Source organism: Sander vitreus, chromosome 12 (assembly GCF_031162955.1).
Source record: "Sander vitreus isolate 19-12246 chromosome 12, sanVit1, whole genome shotgun sequence".
NCBI classification, from domain to species: Eukaryota; Metazoa; Chordata; class Actinopteri; order Perciformes; family Percidae; genus Sander; species Sander vitreus.
In genome coordinates this window covers 27,109,843-27,130,995 of record NC_135866.1, presented here as the reverse complement: position 1 = coordinate 27,130,995, position 21,153 = coordinate 27,109,843, and the positions used below count along the sequence as shown (strand labels likewise).

General features: G+C 39.9%; 1 protein-coding gene across 3 annotated transcripts; it reads right to left on the bottom strand.

Moving 5' to 3' along the window:
* Positions 1–2,506: 2,506 nt before the first annotated feature.
* Positions 2,507–21,007, bottom strand: cnpy1 (canopy FGF signaling regulator 1). 3 transcript variants are annotated; one of them, XM_078264976.1, is made up of 6 exons: positions 20,923–21,007; positions 19,673–19,775; positions 17,685–17,800; positions 6,530–6,742; positions 4,331–4,427; positions 2,507–2,692 (listed from the first exon to the last, which is right to left on the bottom strand). In XM_078264976.1, the coding sequence occupies exons 2-6, from the start codon at positions 19,764–19,766 to the stop codon at positions 2,652–2,654; spliced, it is 561 nt and encodes a 186-aa protein (XP_078121102.1). In that variant the 5' UTR covers positions 19,767–19,775; positions 20,923–21,007; the 3' UTR covers positions 2,507–2,651. The 3 variants fall into 3 exon arrangements, with proteins under 3 accessions (XP_078121102.1, XP_078121101.1, XP_078121100.1); XM_078264975.1 differs by lacking the exon at positions 20,923–21,007 and adding an exon at positions 20,715–20,911; XM_078264974.1 differs by lacking the exon at positions 20,923–21,007 and adding an exon at positions 20,341–20,529.
* Positions 21,008–21,153: the final 146 nt, after the last annotated feature.

The window sequence follows — 21,153 nt, the reverse complement described above, 5'->3', positions numbered from 1 at the left end:
TGCCAAAAAAAAATAATCTATGTTTGGTACTGCCAATTTGTTTTGTTTAGTCATGGTTCATGTGTGTAATAAACATTACACTTTGTGAGAAACAAATCGTGGCAGAGAATCGTGATATCAATTCTAAGCTAAAAAAAATCGTGATTCATATTTTTCCCCGAATCGTGCAGGCCTGGTGTACAGACGAGGCTAGCAGCAGCAGCAGCAACAGCGCCGCGTCAGACACGTTTCTGGTGTGTAAAGACATAGAAAAATCTACGCAGCCGCCACGCAGGCAGTGTGCAGGAGGCCTTAGTGTTACACATAGGCTACATGTGCCACAGTAAATCCTGAGGATTAACTGTATCTGTGAATGGCTATTTTAGTGACTACATTACCTATAGGCCAGTATGATTGTCATCAGAGGGGATTTATATTTGCTAATATGTTGAATTCATGTTAAGAGTTTTAAATTATTTTTAAACTTGCGCAAAATTAATAATAATTTGGCAGATTGAGCCATCCATAGCAGCCATAGAGAGTAAGTTTGGCTGCTCAGTGGTGATGGAGGTTTCACCTCACCGGCGGTGGAAGAAGTATTCAGATCCATTACTTGAGTAAAAGTAGTAATACTACACTGTTAAAATACTCTGTTACAAGTAAAAGTCCTGCATTAAACATGTTGCTTAATTAAAAGTATGGAAGTATCATCAGGAAAATGTACTTAAAGTATTAAAAGTATAAGTATTCAATGCAGAAAAATCCTCCCGTTTTAGAAACTGGAAACGATCCAAACAGTTCTGTCAATCAACTACGTGTTTAATGGGCTAATCGTTTCAGCTGGACTTATATATTGTTGGGTAGATTCATTTATAATAAAACATCGTCTTTTATAAACATGTGTTCTGTGTGCAAAAATCTGAATTTTGTAAAGTAACTAAAGCTGTCAGATGAATGTAGTGGAGTGAAAAGTACAATATTTCCCTCTGAAATGTAGCGAGAGTGGCATGAAAAGAAAAGACTCAAGTAATGTATAAGTACCTCAAATGTGTACTTAAGTACAGTACTTGAGTAAATGTACTTAGTTACATTCCACAACCTCACCTCATGAAAGAGTGAGCACACAATCCAAAACATGTTTCCATCAGCCGTGACCTAATCTTATCAGCGCTACACCAACCTTTAAAATGCAGCCAAGTATAGAAAATGTCTGAGTAACATTTGAATATACTGAGAGGAGCTTCAGTATGACACTCTCTCCGTCTCCGAACATGCTTCCCCTGTGGAACGTGCATCCTTTAGCATATCAATGCACAATGTTCTGGCCAATCATCAACCAGCTGCTGCTGTATCTGGCCCAATCAGACAATGGATTCTTCTGCTCTTAGCTCCAGTCTGTACACCTGCTGTTTGTATGAGAAGACACTTGACTATTTGAAACCTGTGTATTCACAAACAGCTGCAGCTCGCCGTACACAGCCTGAAGCTTTTGGGTTTCTGCATTTTTGTCCCTGTATGCATCTCATCGTAACCATTTAGAGAATCACAAATATCTTATAATTTTGGATCCAAAAATGAGGCTCAGACCTTGCATGATATATATATATATATGTTTTAAATTAACACAAAGGAATGTGTGTGGTGTAGAATTCTGGCAAATAACGATTACTTCTATCATCAATTCATTTCTCAATTTTCAATTTCAATGTATTGATAAAACATCAGAAAATAGTGAGAAGGGCTGGGTCACAAATGTCTCATCTTGTCCAATTGTGATTTAAAACAGAGACAAGCAGATATATATATATATATATATATATTTTTTTTTTTTTATAGTCATTGCGATATCAACTGCCGCAATAAACTTATCGCGACAGGCTGCGACATATCGCGAAAGAGATTTATTTTGTGTTTGTTGAAAGAAAACGGCAATTTAAAATGTAACTGTCACTTCTTTTTTTTTCTCACTTTTTTTTAATATTCAAATTAATGTTCAGTTTGTCCAATTAAAGAATGTTGGAAATGCTTTCCTTTCATTTGAAATTCAAAAAGCAATTTGTTTTATTTTAGCCGAATACTGAAAGGAGCAGAACTGAGAACACTTTGTTTATTTATCGCAAGTAATATCGTTATCGTGATATTCAACAACGTTATCGTATTATTTCCCTCATATCGTGCAGCCCTAGCTGAAACCACATTAAGACATTTTAGCTTGAGAAATGGATTCATTGGCTAATTGTTGCAGCACTATGTAGAATGCTATCTCTAATTTCAATTTTTTCTTGCAGCTCAAAGCTTTCCAATTCCCCCCTGCATGCAAACATAGCCCAAACACAGCCATTGTTTGATGAATGTGCCCGGTTTGCAGCTCTGCTTCTGGTTAGACAGCCCGAGAAGAAGCAGTCCCTGTTCAGAAAACCCAATGAGAAGCAGCAGCTGACAACACAATCCTCTGGTCTGACGTCAGCGCGCGGCGTGCAGGAGCATCGATTTCAAGCCTCAGACAAAAACCAGCGTGCACACAATGGTTTCTCAAGATTAGTTCTTTTATTTATTTTTTTTTGAAAAAAAAGATTGTCAATTATTTGTCAAAAACTGTTTTAGTTGCAGGCCTCTTTTCTGTAATCTCTGCAACAGAGCTGCTCCCGCCTTCATCCACCGAATCTAAAACACTATAACTCCTCGTTTGTGTTACTGCTGCCTTCACAGTAGTCTGAAATCCAAAACAGAAAGACAAAAAAAAAAAAAAACATGAGCAAGAGAGATGCAGTTAATGACTTGTGAACAATAATTAGTGGATGAATGAAAATCTTGTATTGCGTTGCTACATTGTGTTATGTTGATTTATGACACAAAAAAACTAAGATTTAATCGGCTGGAGGTCATCGAGACGATTCTAGAAAAGTGGACAGTTTGAGTTTGTTATGGAAATGTCTCGGGATAATTATGTCTTTCTTTGAAAATAAAACCTTTTGGCTTTCAGCTGATTCAGATTCTCACAAATGGCCTCTCTGTCATTTCTGCTATTACATAACCGCCGCTGTCAGGCAAAAACCTTGTATGTCCAAAACCGTTGCGTTTCAGGAAATAGAAAAATAGAAAATGAATAGTTTGAACAAAAACATTTGAATTGAGCTATTTTTCACACACAAATATCACCTCGTCACTGTTTAAACATTTGTAAAAAAAAAACTAAAAAACAAACACAGACAGACGTAAAGCATTGATTTATGGGGGAAAAAGACCATGCACTTGTTGTCCTCTAGGGTCCAAATAGAAAATGAACACTTTTCGGAAGCTTTTTTTCGATGATTTTTGACACTTTTTCCGGACATTTTTGTCCATTTTTTTTAGGTACTTTCGTCAATGTTTTTGTCTCTTTTTTCGACTTTTGGATGCAAAAACTACCCAACTGTATTGTACGTTACATATAATATAATTATATAGTAATTATGAGTCCGTGACTCATCGCCTGAAATAACTCACAGAGCACCATGATGCATGGCGTTCAATGGTTTGGAACCAGAGTCTGAATCATGCATATACAGGGTTCAACAATAAGGGTTGCCTGATGGCCCAGGGCAAGCAAAACGCCACAATCGTCCATTTTTTGGGGCACTTTTTTTCAACGTTTTTGACGCTTTTTCCGACTATTGGCACTTTTTTTCACTACCACCAGTATATGCGCCACTAACACCAACTTATTATCAATACTTTCACACTTTTCTTTGGAATTCATGATCAATTAACCTCGTGTAGGAAATTATACCTATTGTTTTTGTTAAAAAAAAAAGAGCAGAAATGATTAATTAACCTGACTAATATTAGAGGAACGTACTGCATGTTGATGGATAATCACAGACTTGCGTATGTCAGAGTTTAGTCAGGATACTGTAAAAAAATTGAATGAAACAAAACTCAAAATCCAATGAAAGTAGTGATCAGTACTTTGACTTGCGAAGCGCGTTGTAGGGATGTTATTTTGGGGGTCATCTGGTTATAAAGAAACCCATATTTCAGATAAAGACATTTTAAAAAACGGGTCAAATTTGACCCGAGGACATCACCAGGGTTAAATGGACTACAGATGGGAAAGTCATCTTCGTATGTCGTAGTAAAGGGAAACGCAGAAAAGAGCAAACCGGATTTCAAATGTTTTTTTTGTTTTTTTACTACAACAAAGCAAGTGGGGTCACTTTCCAAAAAAAATGACTCTGATCTCGAGAAAGAAAGACAAAGTGATTCCAGTGGATGTGAGGCGTGACACAGATATCCTGTGTGAGGGGAGGGGGGGAGGATGAACGTAAAAACCAAAGAGCTGCATCATATCTGTGTGGAGAAGCGGTGGTACCTGAGACTCTGTTGCATAACTCCTCGTGCACGTGCTCGACGTCCTGGCTGAACAGAGAGATGATATCATCCTCCAGCTCCTCGACCACGGCTTCACACTGAGAGGAAAAACACGAGAAAAAGACTTGGCCTGGGGGAAACAGAGCTGAGGCGGCTCGGCCATGCATACACAACACAAGACACACACACACACACACACACACACACACACACACACACACACAGTGTCTTATTCGCACAATGGCGGTCACGCCGTTTGCAGGGCGGTGGCCATGTTTTCCCTTCTGTTTGCCAAACTGTTCAGCCATTTTGACAACTCCACGGTCGCGCCGCTAAAGCACAACTCCTCGGATTCACTGGGAGCTTCGTATTTACTTCAAGCTGATAGGAGTTCAGACTCCATTATTATTTCATTGATTTTAAGCAGTTAGTCCTGGAAAGAATTTGGATTGTTGTGATTTCTTTCAAAAACCTGCGCAAAAAAAGCAGCCACCGGACCTGCAACGTGTAAAAGCAACACTTGTTTTAGCATCTATGTATTAAATGAAGTGAGCAGCAAGATCAGGTTCAAGCTGAGTCAATCCTGAATCCTAAAACAAAGCACACGCAGCTCCCATTTTAAATCTAGCTCAAGCTCATTAAATTAGCTTGGGCTTTGATAACGTTGGTCGTTTTCAGGTCGGTCTGCAATAACCAGGATGTATGGTATGGCAAACTACATATGGCCATGAATCTTAAGCATCCCGCTAACCCAAATTAAGACGATAAAAGGAAAAATGAAAGCCTTTGAGGTGGTTCTGTTCCTTTCTACTTCACTTTTTCTTCTTGCGCGGAGAACCTTTATCAAATTCACTGAACGGTCCTAATCCAAGCATGATTTTAATAGATCTATTTTATTTTTAAATGGTTTTAATTTAAAGAGGTAAGGAGGACCTGGCCTTACAGACGGTGTATGTATTCCACTAGAAAGGATGTTACGTTGACCCTGTCACATACAGAATGAAGACGACATAATTAAAACTGCTCTCTGGTGTTAACTTGATGTGATGAGCAATATCTGAATGAATCCTCACAAAAAACACAAGTTGTATTCGAGTCATTCTGGAGGAGAACATCTTTGGATTAGTTACTGTAACATGTGATCACAGTGAAAGCCCTCAGCATGTTCTATTGCAACAGGACACATAATCCACATTTTTGTCCCATTCATAAATAACACTACCAATACTTTACGTCACTCCTCCTGCGAGGTGGACACTGACACGTCACCAAATTCAAACAGGTTGGCCCAAACGAACTAGTCAACTTTTTTCAACCCACTGACTGCAGGTGGAACTGTCGACTGAGCCAATCGGCTTGCTAAAATGGGACACATTTAGATGAAAAAGTAAAGGAGGTTATACTGCAACACGTGGGATCTGAAATGAGGGCAATGGAACTTTAGACAGTAAAGACTCCCAGAGACTTGAAAGTAAAAAAAAAAAAAAGATATATATTTTTTTTAAGTATATGTTCAATTTTGAGAGTTCTAATTTCTTAGATATGTGTTGTTTTAATATTTCTATGTGTAACAATTATTTCCCCTTTTTTTAAAGATTTTTCTATAGGTCTAAAATGAAGTTCGGTAACTGACATAAATTGAACTATATAAAAAACACACGCACGCACGCACGCACACACACGCACACACACACACACACACACACACACACACACACGCACACACACATATATAAAATCATTCCTACATTTAAAAAGGATTGGCAGTTGAGTTAATTAAATAGTTTGGCCTTCTAAAACTATAAACAACTATATATTTGGAGGTTTTGCTACAGTAGCTTTACAACTGCCTTGCACTTCCTGTTTACGCCATTGATTTCTTCTGATTGGACAGTGCCATAAATGTTTCCTAGCAACCAATTCACACAGGGTCTCCACAACAAAGACATTCCTTCAATCTTAATGGATCAACCCAATTTAGTCAATGAGTAGTTTGAAGGTAACTAGTTACTGAGAACCTAGCAAGAACTTTAAGCACAAACTTAGTGAAGGATTAAGCTGGTGTCAACCTGTCCTGATCCAATGCCTCCTTATAACACAGTTATGATTATGGATTACAGCTCTAGTACAAATACACTATATATTACAGTTTAATTATGCACTTTTTCTTTTTTTTTTTTCTTTTTTTTTTTTTACTCACTGCGAATTTCATGGAGTTGGATGCCTCAGGTCCGTCGAACTGGAAATTTTTAAAGTCGGGGAAGTCCCCGGTGGCCCCGCTACTCCTGGGAGCAAACCTCATGTACTGTTTGTGCTGGGTGTCGGGGTCCACATGGAGGGCATAGTCGCTCATGCTGTTGCACACCCCCTCCAGGAGCTCGCTGAGGTGAGTCTCGGAGCGAGCGAGAGGTACCTGACCACACCACCGAGAGACCAGGGAGGGGGAGAGAGAGAGAACATGGAGACCAGATTTTGAGCTGTTTGGTAGAGTGAGTGTCCTGGGTTCCAGCCAGGCCTGGATCTTTGGTCATGTGACATTCCTCTTACTCTCACAATGTTTCCTATACTAACTCAAACACGTGCCTCTAAAAGTTGGGTAAACCCACGTAGACCAAACTGGAAATATGGTAAAAGTAAAAATAAAACCTAAAACCTAAAAATAGTAAAAAAAAATTAAAAAAATACACTTCTGAAATGGCACCTGTGTCACTGCCATGGCACAAAATGGTTAGCTTATGCTGAGGAAAACAAAAAAGTCTTTATAAACCAGTCTGATGTTGACAGTCCTCAGAATGTGGGCTGCCCCGGTGTCAGCTGTGTTCCACCACAGGGCTCAGCGCGGGTCAGCTGGGTGACCTCTTGTTTCCGCTGTGTTTTCTCCATCCTCACTAACAAACCTCAACCTCCAACTCTGACTTTTAACCTGCGCGCATACCCTCCCCACCTCTCCATCCAAACTCCACCGTCCTCTTCCTTCCCCCCTTCCTCCCCTCCTTTCGAGGACAAAACAGCGAGGCGGTGGTGTCTAGACAGGTCAAGACAGGTGCAGCGCCCTGCTCCCACCATTCCCCGGAAGGAGATTGGGTGACAGGGGTGACGCCCGGGGGATGAGGGGGCGAGGATGGGGCGGTGAAAGGGGGCGAAAGGAGGGGGGTGGTGCGCTCTTTACACCTCCAAGCAGGGTTGGAAAAAGCCAACGGGAGGGGTCGGTTTCCTGAGAAGGGTGGAGTCAGTGGAGGAGATGGGGAGAAGCAGGAGGCCTCAACAGAAGCCAAGTGCAGGGTAAACAGCTCATTTTCTCAGCTCCTGCACGGCTTCTGCTGCTCTTTTTTGGTCCATTCATCCCCCCCCCTACACCCTCCAATGATCAAAGGAGGAAATCTTCCTTGTCTTCTTTTGGTCAAAAGGTGGCAGGGTGGGTGTGGGGGCAGGGGGAGGTTTAGGGGGGTGCGGCAGAAGAGAGGAAGAGGGGAGGGGTTGGAGGGCATCTTGCAGATGAACTGGATTTTGTAACAATGTAGATATATTATTCCCTGACCCCCTTTTGTCTCTTTTCAGAATTGGCTGTGTTCCCTTCCGGGCCAAGCCCACTGATTACATTATACATACACACAAACGTGCACGCACACACACACACACACACACACAAACAAACGTGCGCACACACACACACACACACACACACACACAAACGTGCGTGCACACACACACACACACACACACACACACACAGAGATGTCACAAAGTGACAAAGGGCCTCTCCGCCATCTGTGTTCCTTCCTTTGCGTTCTCAGTTTTTCGGCCTCTTCCTCTGCTCCGTCATAGTAAAAAAAAAGAGTCAAAACCCGTTCACTAATCCCTCTGTCTTTCAGGTCCACCCCACCTATTTAACTTCTGATTCATTCAGCACAGGATCCCTTGAGCTTGACAACACTGTTGTGCTGAGGAGGAAGGAAGTTGGCCGGTCAACAGAATGGGTTACAGCACGGGGCCAAAGGTTGGAGGGCGAGCACCGAGGGATGTAGGTCACGCAGGCCAATGACGATGAGGTTCACCTATCAATCAAAATCTGCTTGTGATGACTTTGACACCAGTGGCGACATTTCATCCACCAAGTGAGGGGAAACGAGTGATAATGTCTAGTCGTTTGGGGACAGATGTGAGTGGGGCTGATTGTTTTCATTGTCTACTGATGTGCACATGACTTTCTCGATTAATTAATTAATCATTTGGTCTAACAAATGTGCAAAATGTCTCGTATTGTTCTACCAACATTCACAAAACCAAAGATTTTCAGTTTCCAGCACATCAGCCCATCTGCGAGGCTGGAACCGGGACCGTTTCTGTCATTTGTTTTATACAATTAGGCTCCAAATCAAAATTGTTGTTGATCAATTTTCTGTTGGACCAATCTTCTCGCCTCTACAAACATAGGACACAATCATCTTTGCTCAAGGTCTGCTTACTAGCTTTTATTAATATTTTATGGGCTTCATCAGCAGATGGAGTTTGCTCATTTGTCATGGAGATGGCTTAGTGGCCATTATTTATTATTACTTACTTTTTTTAAATTCATATTATTAATTATTAAGTTTAAATTGTCAAACTTGAGTTTCCATAATCCAAAATGTATCTTCAAATTTAAGGTTGTACTTGATATCATGACATTTGGCCTAAAACTAATTACAATGTCATTTGAATTCTATTCCGTTGAGTTTTGAGAGTCCTGGGTAGATGGTTTGATTCATCCCATTGACTCTTTATTCATGTTTATTATGGGACAGATCTCAAATATACATAAACATAAGCTTTATCAGATATTATGATGGGTATGATTACAGCCTTAAATAATCTGAAGGTTTTGGAAATTAGCTAAAGCGTCAGATTTTATGGATTAGGCAAATACAATGAAAGAGAGAGCATTTTTTAACTAGATCAATTTGGTAGTTTTTTTAATTTGTAATATAAAAGAAGTATAGATAACACATATACATATATATATATATATATATATATATAAAAATAAACAAACTACAACTAATGACCTCTTGTGAGTGTGACATGTTTTCTTTTCATCTCATTTCATTGTTGACTGAGTCTTTCATGTCTTGTAGTTATGTCTACTCGTGTAAAAGTACTGCATTTAAAATAAAAAATAAAAACTGTCCACAGTAAAAGTCCACTAGTGTTAATCAGCAATATGTACATATAACTATAAAAAGTACTCAAATGGAAAATTACCCATTTCAGGGATTTATATTATGATGTATTATATGATTATTATTATTGATGCTTCATTACGTAAGTATCACTTACATGTTGTAGCTGGTCAGGCTGAAGCTAATTTGAAATACTTAATATAGTGTTGTTCATTCTTCATTTATAACAATGCATCATTTTTATTCAGTTCAATTCAACTTCATTATAGTTTCAAATCGTAACGTTATCTCGGGACACTTTACAGATTATAGAGTAGGTCTAGACCACGCTATAATTTACAGTTTATATTTTTATAAGAAGACAGCTAGTACTTTAGCTGTCAGGTACATGGAGTGGGGTAGAAAGTTAAGTGTCCTCCTCTTGCTTAATAAGCAGATCAAATCTTGGGTTGTATTGTTATTGTCTGACATCATATGATCATCAAACTATACAAGAACTGTGGGACATCTCATAACTGCTCAAAGGTGTCTTTTCTCATCATGTATATGAATTTAATAAAACTGAGTTCGAAATTTAAACTCAAACTGAATCCTCAATTCTATCCAAACACCATTAAAAAGGACAACTCCCCCTGCCCGACAATAAAACCACGTCGGTCCATCTCAGCCCGTGCTTGGGGCTGAGTCTTTATCATGCCATGCTACAAAATGGTTTGGAATTAAACCCCTTCCTTGCCAGTCGGAGTCTTGTGAAAGGGAGCTGTCAGTCACAGCGTTGTTTGAAGAATGGGGCTGGGGGGCGGTGGTGGCGGTGGGGGGAAGAGACCGGTTGGGCCAGAGAATAGGCTTCTCAGGGATGCTATCGTCCATTCAATTCCCATTGGATAGGGAGCCATTATTGCACCGCTGTGGACAGGGGCCTTTCAAATTCATTGTCCTGGTGTTATGGGCCAATGAAGACCCATAAATTAATAATAATAATAATGATATTGTCATCAAAGCTGCGAGTGGAAGGAGAAGCTGAAATGTCATTTCTAACCATTATGCCGTTTAAGGCAGGGATTAGTTGATAAGAATGTCCGCAATAAAGGTTTGATGATAATAATATCACTTCATTATGACACAAGAGAAATATTGAAGCGATTTGTAATTAGCTGGCAATTCTGACTGTAAATGATATGCGTCCTTAGAATAGCATTAAACCATAGCCTAGAGCTGGTTCATGTTTGCAGATTTGAAAGATGGAGGATGGAGAACAGGGGACGCCTGGCACAGTGCTTAAAAGCAATAGATACAATATAATACATTTTGGGGAAATAAGATTAGCTGGTTTAGTTTGATGAGCATATAAATATCAATTCAGGGTTGTTGCTATAAGGGATACAGCTACATCCAGAAGTTATGCAAAATTATGAATAAATCTAATCTAATATAATAATTTTAATACTTTCACCCAGGAAACGTGTTCATTCATTCAGTTTCCTAAATTTAACTCGTCATTTTGGTACCTAAACTTAACCGTCGTCGCCGTAGCTGTATCCCTTCTAGCCACAACCTCAATTCAGAATCAGGGCAGGGTTAGCTTGGATTAGCATGAAGACTTGAAGCAGGGGGATAATGCTAGCCTGGCTCTGTCAAAAGGAAATTAAAATTGTTGGTTTTAGGAGTAGTTACACGCTGGTACAACTTCTCAGTGGGAAGTCAGTGATGGATCATGTCGTCGTTGCTGGTCGTTGGGATCTTGAGGCACAGTGTGATGCTCTGTTCACCCTCCCAAGTTCAAAAATACACCTAGAAAGACCTCTAAAGCTAACGTGTTGTATCTTGTTTATACTGGTTAATTTATTCCGAACGGGAACATAAAAACAACTTTTTTTGTTTTGCTGGAACTATTTCTGGACCACCTCCATCGCATGTGTGCCGCTTCCTGACGTGTTGTCATCACAGTGAGGTTGCCAGGTTGGTACCGTTGTGCCTCTGCATAGATCAAAACCAAAACCTGTACCCACTAACCGTATCTGGCTCCCCACACTATAGCTGGAGACTACAGTGTAATGGGTGAATGGATACACGGTTAGCTCATCAAGAAATAGTTACAGCTTACAGTAACTCCCACTCAAACCACACATCGGTGCCAATATGACACCAGTTCCAAATGACCGGTATCTACTGGACCGAATGACAACTCAAATTGCTGTGCCTCAATTCGGTGCCACTTAAATGTCTGCTCTGCACTCCGGTGGACGTTAAAGGCAACAGAAGCATCACTGCACGTGACGCTACTTAACATTACACTTGGCAGCAGGTAAAATTAGCCTAGCGCTAGCTAATTGCTGGCTTAAACACAGCTTAAATGCTGAAAGCTAAAACGGTCCAACATTGTGGCTGTATTTCACTGGAAAGGATTCCAACACCGGGACTACAACAGTCTACAGCTAAAGACACAGAGGAGACTAGCTGCACCATGGCCACTGATGCTGTGGGAATTGTCGGAGAAACAACACCGACGGAGTTCAATGGTGCGTTAAACTGCAACTTGTAAGCTCGTGGTGCATTCAAAGTTATTGTAAAATACCCTTCTGCCATCTAATGGTTCTTCATTTTGTCAATTAACAGCAACTGACTGGTGAAATAAGTTACTGTTATAAGTTATTGCTAATACATTTTAAATAAATTGTTTAAATTTTACCATGTGGCCTTAGCAATAAACAAGCCGTTCTTTAATGTCACTGAATATTAATTTGTGCTCTTCTTTTCTTTTCTTTTTTTAAGTATCGGTTCAGGCACCGGCACCGTTTTAAAAGTATCGTTTTATCACTGGTAATGGGAAACAACCTAAACGATACACGACCCTAGTGTTTTCCCTTTGGAGGGTGTACAGAGGTTCACACTGTTCCCCCAGTAACATTTGGCCTCATTTACCAATATCTTCCTAAGTTTTCTCTTAAATATGTTCTTAAGAAAGTCCCTAAGAAAGGTCTACATCTGATTCATGACGATGTTCACAGGTGTGTTCTTAGAATGATGAATCCCAATGTCTTCGCAAATTGAAAGCTTGTGCCCATTGCTCCCATAGATAAACACCCCGTTAATTCCCATAAAAGGGCATGAGATGGCAGGGCCGTGTGCACACTTAGAGAAATGTCCAAAAGACGTGGCAAAGACGGTGGAGGCCTCGACTCCAAAAGAAAGAAAAACTTTAGTAATTCTGAAGTGGAGGTACTGCTGCAAGAAGTTAGCGAAATACGAGACATCATATTTAGTAGTCAGCAGTGCATACTAAGCAGCAAATAAAACCGATGCATGGAATGCGTTACTCATGCAGTGAACACTGTATGCGGAGAAGGGCGCAGAACCGATGAAGTAGAAAAGAAATGGTTTGATCTGAAATCTGAGGCAAATTTGTCAAATTTTTATTTCAAAACATAGAAGATACTCTTGGCGTATAAATAGCGTGATCACTTATTATTGGATGGCAGGGTTCCCAGTTAACATAACTGATGTGAATTGAAGGCAAAGCAAGTTTATTTGTATAGGCCTAACAGTTCATACACAATGGCAATTCAAAGTGCTTTACAAATGAGCAGTAGTGTGTATTTATTAAAACAAACGTATAATTATGTGTAAAATAATTAGTTACAAAATGGAGAGAAATGTTACATTTTAAATTAGAACGGATGAAACCGATACAACTACTTACTTTGCGCAAATATTTCAGCTCTCAATTGTGCGTAAGAGTGCTCTTGAGGGTGCGTAGATTCTGTTCTTACCCAAGAACAAATCCCAAATAAGAAAACATTGGTGAATGCCAGAATCTTCGGGAAAACTGCGTAAGTGGGGTTTAAGAACACATTTGTTCTGAAGAACGCTTGGTGAATGAGGCCCAATGACATGATCCCTTACAGAATCCCCACAGAGAAACAGTTCCAGGACATAACTGCCCTTAAAATCTCTCTCTCTCTCTCTCTCTCTCTGCAGAGAGAAAATGCAAAACCTCTCTGGATTAAAAAAAGAAAAGGAAAAAAACTGCATGTCACCTCACTCAGTCACATTTCTGTGCCATGATATTATGTGTCACTGTGTCAGCGTGTCATTGTGCATCCTCTCATTCTCAATGCATGACTTCCCACCGGTCACTGTGAGATCAGCTCACCGCTCCAACTAAGTTCAATGTCTTTGGAGGCCCTAAATGTGGCATTGTTGCGGCAGGCAGGTTTAACTTTTGTGCCACAGAGCAGCCCCATGCCCCCAGGAAGTCCTACTGTGAGGAGGCCAAAGAGCAGAGACTTAAAACCTGCAAATCCTCCTCACTGATGGCATCTAAGCTGTGACATCCCTCCCTCTCCGATTCACAGTAGGTCAAAAGCTGCTGAAAAGGAGGGAGCCAGGAGGGCATGGGATCAAGGTTTGGCTTCTTCTGTGGCTCAGTAACATTTGATTGACCAAACAATGCAACAGGTGGAGGTTCGTGTCAGCTAAGGGCAGAGGAGGAGCTCATCTCTGGAGGAACCACACTATCCTGGCATGACAACCCAAACTCTTTTGACCAGAAAAGCTGATCTGGGTTGTAGTAATGCATACAAAGAAGAATCCTCCACTGTTAGATATATAAACCAGGGTGTCTGTCCATGAGAAAGTCCGAGAAGACATTTTTAAGACCAAAAATGTAGAATAAGTAAATAAATAAATCATGGAGCAAGGGTTCAGTTGCCAAGTTTGGTTTAGTTCAGTATAACAGAGATGCTCACAGAGAAGTCGTTGAGCAAGAGTCCAAGTCAGGTTTCAAGTCTGGCATGGTTACAAGGAGTGTTGTATTACCTGCTGACTGCTTAGAACACTGTATAGCTATATATAAAAACGTTCATTCATCTTTTCACAACATCTAGCGAACGACAGTCAGAGTTAACCTCCAAATAGGTCTTGTTTGGGCCTTGTTGTACTGTATGCTGGATGCTTTAGCTCATCAGACGTTTCCTAACAATAGAGATTGTTCACGAGTCCAGCATCTCAAGTCCGAGTCTGAAGTCCTTTGAGGATAAGACTCAAGTCAAGTCTGAGACAGTGTAAAATCACAGCTCCAGAAAGAGTATGTGGTGTGAGGTCTTTGTGTGGTCCATTTCTCACACCAAACAACGAGAGGGGACCAACGCAAGGTACACTGCATACATGAGCTGTGTACTGACCAAGCCACAACCTTGGTGCTGAAAATAATGAAGCCAACAAGAAGGTGCCACTTGAGGCTGGCTCGAAAAGGGAGTCAATCCCCATAGACAACCATGTAAAAATGCTAAACTATACAGCACAATTAAACATGTTTACAGCCTGAATGTCATACTATTAATTTAAAAAGGACGAGTGGGAGGTGGGTTTGCCTTAGTAGATCAGCAGAGCAGTTTCAAAATATTCTTTTAAATACATGACATAAGCGTCAATTCAGTGAGCATGTTAGCATAACCTTTGCTTGTGTGTGTTTACTGGAATTATTTGCTGTAAAATGACACACACACACACACACACACACACACACACACACACACACACACAGACACACACACACACACCTAGGGGGGCAAATTAAATGAAATCCAAGTAGAACCCACAGGGGGCACAAGAAGAGTAATTAGCATTCATATCTAAATTAATCCACCTTTAGACAACTGCCTAATGAGAAGCCAAAAATGACACAGATAGCAGCATTAATGGCACCATGAAGGACACTTTAGATGTGGATGACATAAATGCAGTATCCATCATGGGGACTAACCACCATAAGGGCTGGTGTTCAAATGCTTCAGATAATTTTTGTCATAGAGAGATTTAAAAAAAAAAAAAAAAAAAAAAAAAAACCACATCTTTATGCAGTGTGGAGTCTCAGCTTGTTTTTGTCATTAGCCCCTTTCACACAGCTTGTTCAAGGCGGGAATGTTGCACCGTTATATGCCCCGCTGTTCTGTTTTTAAAAGGTACACACGGATTGGAGGAACAGAGTTGTTTGACCGTTAAAGGACAAATCCGGTGCAAAATGAACCTAGGGGTTAATTACATAACAGTACCGAGTCGACCGTTCTCTGGGATATGTTTTCATGCTAATCGAATGTGACCAGTTTTATCGCAAACCGCTAATTAGCTTATAACGCTAGCCGTCGGGGCACGAGGAAAGTAAAAAGAAATCGATATTTCTATACCACTAACAAGGCTCAAACACCACACTTCCACGGTAGCGTAATGAGGCTCCCTACCTGTAAACCGAAGCATTGAGAACTTTGTAAGTGTACAGACGGTTTATTAAAAAGATAGTTTATAAAGACAGTACCGTTCACGTATACATGCGGGCGCCATCTTGGGAAAACAGTCACGACCAGTCGAACGACGAACGCCGTGCAACTAGAGCTGAACTGTCACTTGAAATCTCCCATGGTCCGTGGTTTCCCAGTGGGTCGATAGGAATTACGTTTGTGAAATGTCATTACATGGAAATGCATGAATTATATCTGTTGATTAAAATACATTGCACGGCGTTCGTCGTTCGACAGATTGTGACTGTTTTCCCAAAATGGCGCCCGCCTGTGTACGTGAACGGTACTGTCTTTCTAAACTATCTTTTTAATAAACCGTCTGTACACTTACAAAGTTCTCAATGCTAACGGAGCAGAATCGGTTTTTTTAAATTTTGTTTTTTTATTGAGAGTCCCCTAGCGGCACATTTAAAATAAAGATATTTTAGCCCTTTCGTTCAGCCCTCTTGACTTACTGTGTGCAAGTGTCAGTACTTAAAAGGCCAGGAAATCAATAGCAGAGCTGGACACCTTATGATAGCCTGGTCCCTGGGCAATAGAGGATATCCAGGTTCCAGTGGGATGTGACCTCATTAGACCAGGAACCTGAATCCATAGTCTCACTGTGTATATACACACACCCACACACCCACACACACACACACACACACACACACACACACACACACGATCAATCCACTCTGAGGAGTAAAGGACTGCAGTGATACCTCCACATCACTGATTACAGTACAATGTTTAAGCGTTGCTTTATTTTGAATGAGGCCAGCCCAGTGTGTGCATATGAACTGAAAAAAATACCTATGACTGGGATCTATTAAATTACCAGCATAGTTTTAACTGAAACATATTCATATAATGCAAGAATGACATGCAATAACATGGGAAACAGTGAGCATCTCTAGTCTGAAGCTGATGTGTCAACATATACTTAAACCACTACATACCAGGCTTTTTCCTGCATAGAGGAATGTGTGGCGTCCCCCCAAAGAGGTTTTAGCCAGCACCAAAATAATAGAAATTAAGAGAGAAAAAATGTTTAAATACAATTTCATTCACTTACTCAAGCATAATATACATTTTTGTTTATCACATGTTCAGTAATAACAGGCAAATGCATACTGATTTCTGTCAAATAAGGTAACACAGACTCTTTGCCTTTACTGTACACGGAGCGATCATGCTTACTGACGTGCGTAGTCGTCCCCCCCACCCCCACAGGCCCATCCTGAGTCGGGAAAAACCCTGCATACTACTACAACTAAGGGTGCGTGATATATCGACTCAATATCGTTATCGCGAATATCACGCTGCGCAATATTATATTGAAAGTGTCGCGATAAGTAGGCAGTATTTTGTGGAGCGCTGCGTCCCGTCCGTTGTTAGTTGTGTTTGATTTAGAGCTCGCTTGAAACGATATAATGATCATCATTTCATTGGCCCGTTACCGTGCTACTTGCACATGTTAGTGCACGTCAGGGCACTGGTCCACTACGTGACAAACCCTATGGAGCGTACCACGTGTGTGCATATTTCGACAGAGTGACAGTGTAAGTGAAGAAATAGATAGAGACAACTAAACAGAACGAATCAGAGAAAGAAAAGTTGTGTCCTGTTCTCTTTATTTATTTTATACTGTCCAACCAGTAGAACATGTCCTGTTCTGTAGACATGGTCCTTATTTATTTATTCATGTTGGACCAGTCCAATATGACCGTCAGTTGAAATAAACCTTGTGTTGTATTTGTTATGAATCTATTTTGATGCGTTTTCCCATAACTTTGGTAATTTTACATATGTTCGCAATATTCATAATCAATATCGCACGATCACATTTCGTCAATATCGTGCAACCCTAGTGGTAAGGTGAGGGAATCTTTACATACACAGCTGTGTCCCGTACCTTTTTGTCTTTCATGGTTCCATCGGGGTTGAGTCTAAAGCCGCCGACGTTGATGGTTTTCTTCGGGTCCACCTGACTGATTGAGTAGTTCAGTTCATCCACAATTGCCTTGCATGCTGGGAAACACAGGTAAAAACCTCAGTGACGGCAAGAAGACGGTTCATCGTCAGGAATTTTGTCAATACATTAAATGGAAAGGTAAAAAAAAAGGTTCTTTCTTGGTAACTAAACAGTACTACATGTCCAACAGTGAGCATGCCACTCATAATAAACTAGAACGACTAACTCTCTTGGTGTTTAAGCTACAGATGTCTGATGAAAGGCAGCAGGTGTCTGTCTAGGGTTGCAAAGGGGCGGAAATTTTCCGGTAAATTTCCGGAAACTTTCCATGGGAAGTTAAGCTGGGGAATTTTGGAAACATTCCAATTTGGAAACTTTCATGGGAATTAATGGAAATTATGGGAATTAATGGGGAATTATGGGAATTAATGGGGAATTAATGGGAATTTACGAGAATTACCTGGAAATGTTGGGCAATTCATACAAACTCCATCTTATACAAACATAAATATAAATATAAAATATATAATTTATATAAAATATAAACAATATAAAGAAAAAAGAAAAAAAACTCCCGTATTTTAAAAACTAAATGTTGGCAAGTATGTAGTAGCCTATGCCGATTACTGCGTGCCTGCATGTCATTAACGAATATAGGGAGGACATTCAACTGAAGTTGCATTAAATCAGGTTGTTTTAACCAAGATTATGCTGCAATATGTTTTTTTTTCAACTACACTTAAGTTCCCTGTTATAGACTAACAGTATTATAACAAGCAATATTAAAAATATCCAGTTTATTCACATTCATTCCTGTTTATTCCAGTTAATTCCCATGGAAAGTTTCCAACTTTGAAAATTACCAGAATTTTGCAACCCCATGTCTGTCTAATAGATGAGACTGAGTTGTTGACTATATCGATCACGCACACAAAATACTAGTTGAAACTTATCAAAGCAACGATTAGTATCAAAATGATGAATTCATTTTTAGTCAATAGTCTTATTGGGCACAGATGTTTAAACATTGACACTACTTTTATTTATGAATCATTCTTACTTGGGATAAAAATGTTTAGTAAACCGGACTGATTTTGGATTTTTAAGGCCAAGACCAATATCAATATCAATATTTGAGTTAAAAACATCCAACAATGATATAATAAGACATAGGCCAATATTCATTTTACAAGATAAACACATACGTAAGCATTTTTGAAAAGGTATCTCTCAAATGTGGTTATTAAAGGAGTGGGACCAAGATAAGTAGAGAGTCGGACATTTTACAGTGTAAAAATCAACTTGTCAGTGCTCTATGGTGGACAGACTACTGAATGGAGACATTGTTGGCTTGTTACACCATAACTTATGTTACTTATTTGCAAACATAAACATTTTTCTTTTACGTCGTCCATGCTGCTATTTCACTGCCGTGCTGTGACACAACTCGCCTCACCCTCTCCTACTTCTGAGTTTTGGCGATCTTGAGTAACCACGAATGGATGATATAAATATGATCAAATAACCCAAACCTAATCTTGTTACTGTCCAATAGTTCCTTTTGGGCTAAGTTCTTGTCTCCTTTATCTGTGCTAAGTAACAGTATAGCAAGCAGGAAACTTATTATGAACAATATTATTTGAGTAGCTTATTTGTTGCTTATGTTCCTAATGATCTCATTTAGTTTTCTTTTCTTTTTTGATTATACATTTTACTTTGTGTTTGTATTTGTATTTTTTAACATGTTCAATAAATTGACAGAAAAAAAACTTATTATATTATTATAACTTGTGCATAGAGTTACGTGGTCGCACAGGATACTTGTGTTACTCTCCTGCACAAGGGATCGCAATTCAAATGTTGAACAGCAGACTCTGCAATACTTCACTGAATACAACCATTTCAGTTAGAAAAACATGGTGACTTACCAGAGCAGTAGAGCACCTTGTCTCGCTTTCCCTGGCCGCTGTTGATGAAGACAGATAGCACCATCACAGTCATCTGAATAATCCATGAGGCCATATTGATAACCTAACAAGACAGACAGACAGACATACAGTTATGCTGATAATCTAATTAGACAGTAGCACATTCTCAGTTAAGTCTAATTCATCACATTATGATGTATTTAAGTGCTAAGGGATTTAAATTAGCAAAATGAAAGAAAAAAAAAACATTAGCCTTTTTTCATTCAAGTTAAATATTATATTAGTAATTCATTAGCATGTATCAATTTTCAAGTGATTTGTATTATGATGAGGGTAGAAGCTCCTCCTGAGCCTCTCAGTGCTGGACTGGTGTATTCCGTAACGTGACCTTCTGCAGTAATAATGTGTGACTACTTCGGTTAAGGTGGGAATAACAGGTGAACCAAACAGTAAACAGATTCAACTGTATTTTAACCTGTGCTGCTTGATGTATTGGGCGCATGCCGAATTGTAAGCTGACTCTAGTCGAATCGTAAAATATATTTCATTGCGTTTTTGCTGCAACGGTTGTTGGTCAGTCCGCAAGACCAAATTAAATTGCTACATTTCGCAGCGGGGTTTGGTGGCCCGTACTGTACATATAGGAGCTAGCAGGTAGCTTGTCTTACCTGGCGAGGAGAGCAAGCTACACTGAGCTGGCAGCGGACGTAGAGTCGTTCGGACTCAATGACAGCGGTGTTATGAATACAATGATGAGCTGTCGTTAACTACTTTTTCTGTACGTACTTGTATATTTTAGCACAAGTTATCGATCTATCACCAACTGACAGGTTTCATTATACTCATTACAAGTTTCCGGTCGTAACTTTCAAAGTAAAATCTATATTGTTTAACAATTTGCAATATGTGAGTAATACATGGGCAGTAACATGTGGAGGAACAATTGTTTTCCCAAAATGTGAATCTTCCACTACTTTATCATACAACTTTATTCAACACAAGACGATTTCTGCTTTAATTTTGAAGGCACAGTCAAACTTACTTCTCCTCTCACTCTGCCTAGTTCCTTCTGACTTGGCGCAGTTGACAGTGAACCGTTGTGTCGAAGACTATTTCCCCGTCTATATGTGTATCCCCCGACCTAAATCTGAATCAAACCATATCCCTAACCCTAACCACTGAGGAGGGCGCTACGAGAAACATCATTTTAACAGTAGGGAAACATTATTCGACGAGAGGAACAAACTTACGTGCCCAGCTGTGGTGTAGCCACGTTCAGTCAAGCGCCTGCCTGGTCAACCAATCATGTTCCATCTCAAAGAGCACGGACCAATCAAACAAATACGGTGTGTTCCAGGACGCCTTTGTTGATTAAGGAAATCTGAATAAATGTCTGCTTACAAATACAAGAAAATAGATCACTGTCACCATACAATGCAATAAATGTACCGTAATGTTATTTATTGACCATGCCCAAAACA